This window comes from Somniosus microcephalus, chromosome 16 (genome assembly GCF_052327205.1).
Source record: "Somniosus microcephalus isolate GS21.2 chromosome 16, FLI_Smic_1.0, whole genome shotgun sequence".
Lineage (NCBI taxonomy): Eukaryota > Metazoa > Chordata > Chondrichthyes > Squaliformes > Somniosidae > Somniosus > Somniosus microcephalus.
In genome coordinates this window covers 72,521,322-72,533,953 of record NC_141002.1, presented here as the reverse complement: position 1 = coordinate 72,533,953, position 12,632 = coordinate 72,521,322, and the positions used below count along the sequence as shown (strand labels likewise).

The following is a 12,632-nucleotide window of genomic DNA, read 5'->3' as shown; positions in this document are numbered from 1 at the left end:
ATTACAAAGATTCACCACCCTCAGTGAAGAAATCTCTCCTCATCTCAGTCCTATATGGCCGACCCCTTATTCTGAGACTGTGACCCCTGGTTCTAGACTCCCCAGCCAGGGGAAACATCCTCCCTGCATCTACCCTGTCAAGCCCTGTAGGAATTTTGTATTTTTTTTTAATTTTTTTTTTTTTATAAAAAGATCACCTCTCATTCTTCTAAACTCTGGAGAATATAGGCCCAGTCTGCACAATCTCTCCTCATAGGACAATCCCCCATCCCAGGAATCAGTCTGGTGAACCTTTGTTGCACTCCCTCTATGGCAAGTATATCCTTCCTTAGGTAAGGAGACCAAAACTGTACACAATACTCCAGGTGTGGTCTCACCAGGGCCCTATATAATTGCAGTAAGACGTCTTTACTCCTATACTCAAATCCTCTTGTGATAAAGGCCAACATACCATTTGCTTTCCTAATTGCTTGCTGTACCTGCATGTTAACTTTCAGTGATTCGTGTACAAGGACACCCAGGTCTCTGAACACCAACATTTCCCAATCTCTTACCATTTAAAAAATACACTGCTTTTCTATTTTTCCTACCAAAGTGGAGAACTTCACATTTCTCCACGTTATATTCCATTCGTTATGTTCTTGCCCACTCACTTGGCCTGTCTATATCCCCTTGAAGCCTCTTTCTCCTCCTCAACTTACATCCCCACCTAGCTTTGTATGGGTGATGGATGAAAAAAATTACAAAAATAAGTGAGATAAAAAATTCACAAGTCATGAACCTACATTTTGAGAGAGGGTTTAAAGTGAAGTTCATGTGACTCGTGGGGAGAAAACAAAATGAGTTTGCAGTATTTATTTTCTATTACTTACTTACCTCGCGTTAAGGAAAAGTATTGCAAGAATACAATACCAGATAGGTTAAAGGGCCTGACCTTTGACATTGACAAGCCATGTGCAAGTATGTCAATACAAAGGTTAAAACCTACTCATTTTTTAAATAGTAAGTTAATAAAACTATTACTCTCTGAAAGATACATTTGACTTCAATACAAATCAGAGATAATTCATCAGTGAATAATCTGCATCTTAAATGAATTTTCCACCTCAAAAAGGGGAGGACGCAATCATGTCCCAGGCCTTTTTCCGAGTTATGACAGTGTTACCATTAAGGATTACAAAAAGGAACTAACAAAATGATAAAATGGAGAGCTCCCATGAACCAAGAATAAATGTACCCAATAGAAGATGGCTAAACAAATGCAGACAACAACAAAAAATATTAACAACTTCGATGATGGGATAGAAAGCCACATATCCAAATTTGCCGATGACACAAAGATAGGCGGCATTGTAGATGAAAGCATAAAATGACAAAGGGATATCGATAGATTAAGTGAATGGGCAAAACTGGCAAATGGATTTCAATGTAGGCAAATGTGAGGTCATCCACTAAAAGGGATAGAATAGGGTACTTTCTAAGTGGTGAAAAGCTAAAAACAGTGGCGGTCCAAACAGACTTGGGAGTCCAGGTACATGGATCATTAAAATGTCATGAACAGGTACAGAAAATAATCAAAAAAGGCTAATGGAATGCTGGCCTTTATATCTAGAGTACAAGAAGTTATGCTGCAGCTATACAAAACCCTGGTTAGACCACACCTGGAGTACTGTGAGCAGTTCGGGGCACCACACCGTAGGAAGGATATATTGGCATTGGAGCGAGTGCAGCCTAGGTTTACCAGAATGATACCCGGACTCCAAGGGTTAAATTACAAGGAGAGATTGCACAAATTAGGGTTGTATTCCCTAGAATTTAGAAGGTTAAGGGGTGATTTGATTGAAGTTTTCAAGACCTTAAGGGGAACAGATAGGGTAGATAGAGAGAAACTATTTCCGCTGGTTGGGGATTCTAGGACTAGGGAGCATAGCCTAAAAATTAGAGCCACACCTTTCAGGAGTGAAATTAGGAAACACTGCTACACACACAGGGTGGTAGAAGTTTGAAACTCTCTTCCCCAAATTGCAATTGATGCTAGATCAATTGTTAATTCTCAATCTGAGATTGATAGATATTTGTTAATCAAAGGTATTAAGGGATATGGGCCAAAGGCGAGTATATGGATTTAGGTCGCAGATCAGCCATGATCTCATTGAATGGCGGAACAGGCTCGAGGGGCTGAATGGCCTGCTCCTGTTCCTAAATAAAATATCATGTCTCATTAATCAGAGAGATCATCATAAATAACTGAAAATATATGTCATCGGTACTGTTTAGTTACTACCTTTGCTTTATTAAAGTGAATAAAAAGGAATCCTTAAAACTCGCTTATAAACAATTCCTTTTTATTCATTTTTATTCACTTTAATAAAGCAAAATAGAACTTAAACAGTATAGCCTTGATGACATTACCCAATATCTGGGTAAAGGAAAGCCTTGAGCTGATACTTTACTCCAGGCTGCCTCTACTTAAGAAGCCACATTCAAAATATTTAAAACCATGACATGCCTACGTTTGACAAACAAAGAAAGTTTGTTGGCTTAATGCCCAGAATTACATTCAGAAGCTTTCAAAATAAAATAATTCCCAACCTATTTAAACAAACACTTGCCCTTACTTTAAAAGCTTCACCAGAAAACTAAAGTGTATAACTGCCTATCTTTAGTCACTGCTTGCCATAATGATGTTCCTGTGGGTACAATATTTTTGAATTTTAGTGGTTCAGTTTATAAGGAGTGTACAGGCTCAAATCTACATCTATGTCGACCAAGAATATTTTGAAGGAAAAAAATCCAGGCATAATGAGTCTCTAACCACCTCCCCTTGACATTCAATAGCAATACCATCGTCGAATCCTGGGGGGTCACCATCGACCAGAAACTTAACTGGACCAGCCACATAAATACTGTGGCTACAAAAGCAGGTCAGAGGCTGGGTATTCTGTGACGAGTGTCTCACCTCCTGACTCCCCAAAGCCTTTCCACCATCTCCAAAGGCACAAGTCAGGAGTGTGATGGAATACTCTCCACTTGCCTGGAGGAGTGCAGCTCCAACAACACTCAAGAAGCTCGACACCATCCAGGACAAAGCAGCCCGCTTGATTGGCACCCCATCCACCACCTTAAACATTCACTCCCTCCACCACCGGCATACCCTGGCTGCAGTGTGTACTATCTACAAGATGCACTGCAGCAACTCGCCAAGGCTTCTTCGACAGCACCTCCAAAACCCTCTGCCACAGAAAAGGACAAGGGCAGCAGACGCATGGGAACACCACCACCTCCAGGTTCCCCTCCAAGTCACACACCATCCTGACTTGGAAATATATCATCATTTCTTCAAAATCCTGGCACTCCCTCCCTAACACTGTGGAAGTACCTTCACCTCATGGACTGCAGCAGTTCACCACCACCCTCGAGGGCAATTAGGGGTGGGCAATAAATGCTGGTCTTGCCAGTGACGCCCACATCCCATAAAAGAATACATTTTTTTAAATGCTTTTAAAAATGTATTCACAAAGACTAACATTCTAGAATTCCTAAACATCTAGATATGCAAGGTCTTTTGTCAACCTTTACCATACAGTTCCCTACCTACGCCAAAACAGATGCAAGCGGAGTCCTGCTATGTAGTCAAGAAATTGGCTGACTGAAGCCAATTGTATTTTTCAAAGGGCATCTGGCGGTACTATTGCAGCCAGATGGTTTGCTCAGCAAGGTTAATGTTCACAGCTACTAGAACTGTGGAGGAAAAAATCTTTGGCCAATAGCAAACCTGACTTTTTAAAACTTTATCTGCAAGTGTTTATTTTTCAGCCACAACCTATTAAATCATAACTGGTTAAGTGTCCATGAAAAACTAGCAAACCTCTGCCCATTAGATATTTTGGCACAATGACCAATTTTAATCATCATTCACTGCTTTACAAATAGGACAACAGAAACATCCCTGAGGGTAATTCATATTCAGTATATATTTTACATTTATAATTTTGGAGAATTCCGGTTGTTTTTCAAACTTGTGTGGGGCTCCCTGCAGTTATTAACAAACTACACAGGAACCCCTTGTCCTCCGTTCAAAATAGAGTGCCAATTACCCATCGAATCATTGAGGTTTACAGCAAATATTTATCCAATTTTCCCTTAAAAGATGCAAAGGTAAACCTCAGCTACTCCCTGGGCGAAAGTACATGCTCCAACAATCATCTGTATAAAAAAGGTATTTATCATAACCCAAAAGGAAAATCGTACATCATTGCAGAAAATATTTTTATTAGTAAAGAGCAACAGAAATCTAATGACTTCATGAACTCCCAGTGATCCCCTTATAGACTCCCTAATATTCAAATATCCTGCATTAGAATATTCTAAAAAAAGGCCTCACAAAACAATCAAATAAACGATGGTTAATTTTTTTTAAAATTAATAAATGCAGGAAACTCTTTTAACCGGCAAAATTCAGGAGTAGGTTCAAGTAAGTTTTACTATTTATTAGCGGCCATGTAACCGGGGCTCCTGCACCTGCGGCCGTGTAACCGGGGCTCCTGCACCTGCGGCCGTGTAACCGGGGCTCCTGCACCTGCAACCGTGTAACCGGGGCTCCTGCACCTGCGGCCGTGTAACCGGGGCTCCTGCACCTGCGGCAGTGTAACCGGGGCTCCTGCACCTGCGGCCGTGTAAACAGGGCTCCTGCACCTGCGGCAGTGTAACCGGGGCTCCTGCACCTGCGGCCGTGTAACCAGGGCTCCTGCACCTGCGGCCGTGTAACCGGGGCTCCTGCACCTGCGGCAGTGTAACCGGGGCTCCTGCACCTGCGGCCGTGTAACCAGGGCTCCTGCACCTGCGGCCGTGTAACCGGGGCTCCTGCACCTGCGGCCGTGTAACCGGGGCTCTCGTACCTTGGTAAGTAGACCTCTCTGTAATCCGGACTTTTTGATCAACCGGCACCACGCCGGTCCCGGATTTAAAAAAAGTTTCCCGTAGTGAACATCATTGCTATATTAGTTTTCAATGGGGAAGGGTGTGAAAATTAAGAGTTTAGCGGAAATGCAGATGTTTCCACATGGTTAAAGCAATTAGAATTTCAAGAGTGTTCTGAAATTAATTAAACGATGCATCACAGTCAACCGCAATCCTGCCCTCACTTGATATCCAATTTGATGTCCTTGTACAACAATTATATCAAGGATTGGGGATAGCAATCAGAAGCAAGAACTCAAAATGATTTTGTCGTCTCCTCCAAACTAACATGCCAAGATGAACCATAGTGCCCTATGCTGCCCTGGCTAAGATCCGCTATCTCAGCACACACCATGAATTGAACTTGGAACCTTCCTGGTTTGTAAAGCACTGAGCCATCCAGATCCCTATATTTTCACAGATACATAGGCACTGCCTTTCTTGCGTGACACAGGTAATTAATAAATGCCACTGATGATCATCCCATACACTGAAATTGCGTACAAGGGCATTACTGTTCTAAATGATTGAATTTCTCTCTCCCCATCCTAGTTCTTTAAAATCGCCATCTTAATTTCTCTCATTTGCCTACTCGATCCAAATAGAGTACCAACATGTTTGAAGGGGGACTCAATTTCCAGAATGTTGCTAGGCAAGGTGTTTACTAATGGCTAAAACAATAAATAAATAACATTGAATAAAATAAACAATCTATCAAAGTTACTCTTCTACCAGGCAGCTTGGCCTGGAATTTCCTGTCGATTTGTGCCCCAAAAATGGTATAACTGCGGCTCATTGCCGATTTCCGGCACCAAAGATTGAGGAAATTCGGGCATAAGTGAGTGATTTATGTCCGTTCTTACAATATGCCCGAATTTCCTCGATCTTTTACCCAGTCCTTCAATACCTTCGTCCAGGCTGTCCTCTGCATGGCCCCATCTGCCTCCAGAATGAAGGCACACGCAGGCTTGCTGCATTTATGCAGGATTAGGACAGGTGTAAACTTATACACAAATTTTAGGTGCACAGGTATCCTTTGAATTTATGCTTATCGAGAATGGTTGTGATTGGTCAGTGGCTCAGTGGTCAGCGGCTCAGTGGTTAGCTAGGACTATAAAAGTATTTTGAATCAAAAGACAATTAGAGCAGGTACCCTTTCATAATGGAAAACAATTCTTACTCACTTCCTCCTCAACATGTTGGGCAACTAATGTGAAAGATCACTTGCCGACCCTTACACTCTGCTTGCTGTTTAATAATAAATGTTCGTAAAGTGATCTTCATAGTAATAGCCCAAAGAGGAGGAAATGTGTCAGAATGCAGTGAGTGCGTCCATTTCCAATTATCTATCTACCCGTCGAGTTGAGAGAAATTTTGTAAAAGTCAGCATCAACCTATCCAGTGACGGTTCAATTGGGTAAAATTGACTGGACTCAAAAACGGTCGATGCTACGGCCCTTTAAATGGTAATGAGCTCAGAGTAAATGGCTCGTTGGATGATGTGCGATCTCATAAGTAACGCTGGTAACTTGAAGAATGTCAAATTTTTGAGCTGTTCAGTATAGTATAATGTTGGTTATTTTTGAATTGCAGCTAAGGTAAGTTAGTCAAAAAAATTGTACTTTTTTTAAAAAAAAATAAGGGTTTGGTTCCTTCTGAAGGAACAAAAAAAGTATTTGATATTCATGTTGCTTGCTCTAGCTTGGTTAGATTGTCATGAATGACATTTTATTAGTCTGGTCTTTCTTGTTTAAAATAATGTATATATTTTATACATGTGCCAAACTTCTGTATTGCTTTTATTATTATATATATAGTAGATATATAAATAAAAGGATACTTCTGTCTGTCATTCCGTCTGTCTGTCTTCAATAAACTCGAAAGTTATAGAGCGTACCTACACGTGTGTTACGTCGAAAGAAAGCTTACGATTCCAGAACCGTCATAAGCGTATTTACTTTTCGGTCGGACAAAAATTGTTCGCGCATTATGCAAAAAACCTTCAAAATTAAACTCATTATCTGCTAATAGCATTGATTGACTGACGTCAAGGTCCACCAATCCTGTGCCGGCACGATTGACCAATCCTACAGTTCAGTCGCCTGATGGTTGGCCAATCGCTGCATCTGTGGGCGGGACTAATGCTTTTCAACTCAGGCATCGGGCAGCCATTGCTTCACTACTTCCAGCTCAAAATCTGCTAATTCAGCTTCGAAAAAGTTAGTATCTCTTTTAAAAATTACATAACATTTACCAAAAACATTTTATAAGTACTTTCACTTTCATCTTTGAAGCTATTAAAAAAGGTAGAAATGTTGCCCGGCAGCAGATTCACACAGGGACAGACAGACAGGCCCCAAAGCCTGGGACTCGATTTAAACCGCCCAGCCCAAAACAGCCCTGGCAAAGCCGGGCTCCCCCAGCTAGTAGTACAATAGTTTGGAAGAGGTAAAACCTGAAACCATATTTTATTGTAAATTAACATCCATAATTAATAGATTAATGGTTTAATAGAAAAATGGTGCGTGCATTTAAAGTTTAATAGAGATAAATGAAAACCCTTGCTAATAACTTCAGCTGCATTTTGTCGTTTGTTATCTTTGAACGTGTTAAGATTACAGGATCTTCTATCAACGCTCTTAACAGCTGTGGCTTCTCATTCCAATCAAAAACACACCGTTTGCATTTAATATGGATTATGTGAGATTCGCCAAGGCAATACTTGGCTGGGAAGGTCTGTACAATTGTGTAATATATTCAAACAGGCATCTTAAAACAATGTACATCCGAGTGTGCTAGAGGTTAAAAAAAACTAAAATAGCTTTCACATTTTATCCCATGGTATTTCAAAACTAATTTGGGAAATGTGATTTTTTTTGTATTCATTATCAGTCATCAAATCTCCCAAATACATGATGGAAATTAAGAAAGAAAGACTTGCATTTATATAGCGCCTTTCATGACCACCAGACATCTCAAAGCGCTTTACAGCCAATGAAGTACCAGTGCTATTATTTTCAATATAATATGAGGGTAAGAATATAGCCATATAATCAAAAGAATTGCCTACTGGACCACTTGTTTTAACTAAAAGGTGAAAAAGCATTAATTGCACACAATGGCCCAGAATTTGCAGTTGTAATGACAGCGAAACTGGCAGCGTTTGCCGTCATTACTTTGTAAAACTGACAGCAACTTCTGGCGTCCACACATGCGTAGCTAAGCGCGGAAATCCGGAGGTTGCTCTCAGGGCACAGAATCAGTGATGTGACATGCACTTCATCTTTTTACACATTATTCGCGTTGTAAAATCAATTGAAAAAGTTAATCCTTGTTGAGTGAGGTGGAACTGAGTTTAAAATAAAGACTTGCATTTATATAGCGCCTTTCACAACGTCCCAAAGTGCTTTACAGCCAGAGAGGTACTTTTGAAGTGTAATCGCTGTTGTAATGTAGGAAACACGGCAGCCAATTTGCATATAGCAAGTGCTCACAAACAGTAATGTGATATTAGTTGAGGGATAAATATTGGCCAGGACACTTCACAGCCTTCCAGACTCAACATAGAGTTCAACAATTTCAGATTATAACCACTACCCCCATTTTTTCCAACCTAAAGCATTAACTCTGTTTCTCTTTCCACAGATGAAGCCTGACCTGCTGAGTATTTCTAGCATTTTCTGTTTTTATTTCAGAATTCCAGCAGCCACAGTATTTTGCTTTGGTAGAGGATATGCTGATGGGGTTAGATGAAATAGGGTGGAAGGAGGCTCGTGTGGAGCTTAAAAGTGGCATAGACCAGTTGGATGAATGGCCTGTTTCTGTGCTGTAGATTCCATGTAATTCTACGTAACTTCTATGTTCACTTTCATCTTGCCTGTTTCCCTATCCTGCATCAAGTCCTGCTCACCTGCCTTCCATCCTATCCTGCATCAAGTCCAATCTCTCCTGCCTTCCACCCACAGACCTTCACTTTTGTTCTTTTTCCCCCCACCTTTCCCTGCCTCTGTACTTGCTTAAAACTGGTTACATCTCTAACTTTTTCCAGATCTGATGAAAGGTCATCGACCTGAAACGTTAACTCTGTTTCTGACCTGAGTATTTGCAGCATTTTCTGCTTTTTACTTCGGGTTGCTGTCTGAGAATTCTTCAGTCTGATAGGCTGCTTAGCCTGCTGCATGACTTCAGTGTGCCTGGATGCCACAGATCCCCTATAGATGGCCCCAGATTGAAACTGATGCTGGAATAGGGGAAATCAACACAACAGAGCCCTCACAATCTTTGTCAACAGCTTTCTTTGAGGTCAGCGGTGAGCGCCGTCCCTTCGCTGCTGACTGCAAAATCCAGGCCAAAAGTGTGTGATTTACACATGGTACATGGACAATGAAATAAATAGCAAGTAGAGATTCACATAAAACATTTTCATGTTTTGTCTGTTTCTAGCACTTAGGCTTTACACACAGCTATAAAATATTTACAAAATGTAAACCACTAGCATCTGTAGTATATGATTGAGGTTAACGAAATTACATCTAAACGATTAAGTTTGCTTATTTTTAAAATCTTTCCACATGATCCTATTTCTCTTACTGAGCAACCTCCAGAAATAATGACGATTCAGGAACATTTTAAAACTAATCGAAACAGATGTTTTGGTTGTTAATTGGTTAACTCTTTAATTTAATACTTAAGTATTTAATTTAATTAAGAAATGTAGTATTCACTTTTAAAACACCATTTGCAGTAAATGCTTCTTAATTTAAATTTATTTCCTATTAACGACTTTTGAGCTGTAATTACGCTGGCTTATCAGACTCATTAGATGCAAAATTTTGGCGCAAATTGACATCAAAATCAACGTACGAACGGGCGTAAATCAAATGCAACTTCCCGATTACGCCCCCGCAGGAAATTCCAGTTCATTCTAAGCAGCACCAACGTCGTCAGTAACCTTTCATCTACTAAAGGATTCCCAGTAGTGGCTCCCATTATGTTATTCATCACCAGCTTTTGTAACTGACGCTGTAACCGTAGATAGGAGAGATTACGTGAAAACGCCACATTTATACACCAGCTCGCAGCAAAGTGCTGAATATGAAACACCAAATAGTCAACTCTGGAACCCGAATGAGCCATATGTCAATATTACACATACATAAATGGTCGGTATATAAATACACACACACAGATATACAAACAAGATCGCTACATTTTCATTCATGTACCGACTATGCTGCAGATGTTCCACCAACAAAATACCGCTCCCTCTAATCTTCAAAGTAACCAGGTGTATCCAAACTGCAGCGTCGCACAAAGCGGAGAACAATCAGAACCGATTCGACGTGACATTAACCAGCCTGGCTTCAATTATTGAGCCTGTCAGGGAATCAATGCCCCATCAGAGGCTGTTTCACTGTCTGGAGATCTACTCGACAGCAAATCATGCACATACAGCACCGTCAATGGACACGGGTTACAATTCAAATCAAAGAACACTGAATCATACTTAACCCCAACAGAATGCACACACAAAGGCCTTGAAGATTGGGGTTATCATCTTATGTTTGCAAAACTACCTGTAAGTTTTCTTTGGGGGGAGGGAAGGGGGTAGTTTTAGATGCAACTTCTTTAGGAACACCTCCCGAGAAGGGTTTACCTTCCAGAGGCAGTGCCGTACTACAAATAGCTGCGAGCAACGTGTGTGTGTGTGTGTGTGTGTATCCTTGCTGGAACCCTTGCAGTTCCCGCTTGCCAGCGCCTTCCCTTCGCCTCTTCCAGCTGACTGTGAGAGAGATGCGAGAGCAGCTTTTTTTTCCCCCCAAACACCACCCCTCCCCTCTTTTACCTCTTTCGTGATCAGCTTGCAGACATGAAGGCATGTTCTTCTTCCACACCGGCATCTTCCAAAAGAACTCATTCAAAAGCTGGCGACGGCGGCGGTGTCCCTGGTTAGTCGATCGCGTACATCAGCGGGCGGGCGGCCAGCCGGCTGGCGGTGAGCGCGGTGCCGTCTCCCCTCCCCTGCCGCTGAACGGCGGCCTCGTTGTCAAGCTCCAGCACCCCAGGGGCTCTCCCCCCGCCCTCACATACACACACACCAGCCCAGAGCGGGGAGCCACACAGATTAAAGGATTCGCAAACTTTAGGAGGGGGAAAGGAGGAAAAGAAATCTTCGGAATCCCACATATACAAGTGTTCCTCTTTAAAATAAACACACACACAGACAGGGATGGAGACAGGGAATGTTTTGAAAGAAAAAAAAACCCCACACACAGCATTAATCCTTATTGTGCAGAGACCAGATTCTTCCAAGTGTGAATTCAGGTGAAAAAAATCCTCAGTAATGTATTAAAAATGGACGAGTCGAACTTCAGAGTAGAATGGGAAAAAATGGTGCAGTCCATTCAACTAGTCGAGGTGGTCACGGGAGAAGTTGCTTTTAGGAACTTCACATTAACTGGTACACTGCAGCTTGACTTTTTTTTTGACGGACCAATAAGGGCGTCACTAAGTTGCCCCAGGGTCACCAAACAAAAATCATCACAAGTGCCCCTTTTAGCCCATCACTAATGTGAGACGGTCCAATCAGACTAAAAAGATGCCAAATTAAGCATCATGTGCCACCAAAAACAAAAGGATACCTTCCCAACTAAATCAGGATGTTATTATTGATGTCTACCAGACACTCTCTACCCTGCGGTACCCACTGGTCGTGGGAGGCATCAAGCATACCGGTGGGCACTGCATGCTCCCTCTAGACGATTTACTACATTAATTCCAGAGATGAGGGGGTTGACTTATGAAGAAAGGTTGAGCAGGTTGGGCCTATACTCATTGGAATTTAGAAGAATGAGAGGTAAAACATAAGATACTGAGGGGGCTCGACAAGGTAGTTGCAGAGAGGATGTTTCCCCTCATGGGGAAATCTAGAACGGGGGGGGGGGGGGGGCACTGTTTCAGAATAAAGGGTTGCCCTTTTAGAACTGAGATGAGGAGGAATTTCTTCTCTCAGAGGGTCATAAATCTGTGGAATTCTCTGCCCCAGAGAGCCGTGGAGGCTGGGTCATTAAATACATTTAAGGTGGAGATGGACAGATTTTTGCAAGATAAGGGAGTGAAGGGTTATGGGGAGCGGGCTGGGAAGTGGCTTTGAGCCCAAGATCAGCCATGATCTTATTGAATGGCGGAGCAGGCTCGAGGGGCCAAGTGGCCTATTCCTGCTCCTATTTCTTATGTTCTTATGTTCTACAGGGTCACCCAGGTACGGACAAGACCACAGAAGAGAGAAAAAGACATACTTGCATTTATATAGCGCTTATCGCAACCTCAGGATGTTCCAAAGTGCTTTACAGCCAAATAAGTATTTTGAAGTGTAGTCACTGTTATAATGTAGGAAACGCGGCAACAAATTTGCACACAACAAGCTCTCACAAACAGCAATGTGATAATGACCAGATTATCTGCTTTTTTTAGTGATACTGATTGAGGGATAAATATTGGCCAGGACACCAGGGATAACGCATCGAAGCTCTGACCATGCTCAATCAGCTCCGATGGACGGGTCACATTGTCCACGTGCCCGATACGAGACTCCCAAAACAAGCGCGCTACTCGGAACTCTGATACGGCAAGAGAGCCCCAGGTGGGCAGAGGAAGCACTTCAAGGACACCCT

The 12,632-nt window shown here is 42.0% G+C and overlaps 1 protein-coding gene across 2 annotated transcripts in view; it reads right to left on the bottom strand.

Annotated features, from left to right (window-relative positions):
- The window catches only part of grip1 (glutamate receptor interacting protein 1), a 438,725-nt gene extending 427,303 nt beyond the window's left edge, over nucleotides 1-11,422 (bottom strand). For both annotated transcript variants that reach the window (XM_086009244.1, XM_086009247.1), the window contains exon 1: nucleotides 10,805-11,422. In XM_086009244.1, the coding sequence (XP_085865370.1) occupies nucleotides 10,805-10,859 (55 nt within the window). In that variant the 5' untranslated portion in view covers nucleotides 10,860-11,422. The remainder of the gene's footprint in view (nucleotides 1-10,804) is intronic.
- Nucleotides 11,423-12,632: the final 1,210 nt, after the last annotated feature.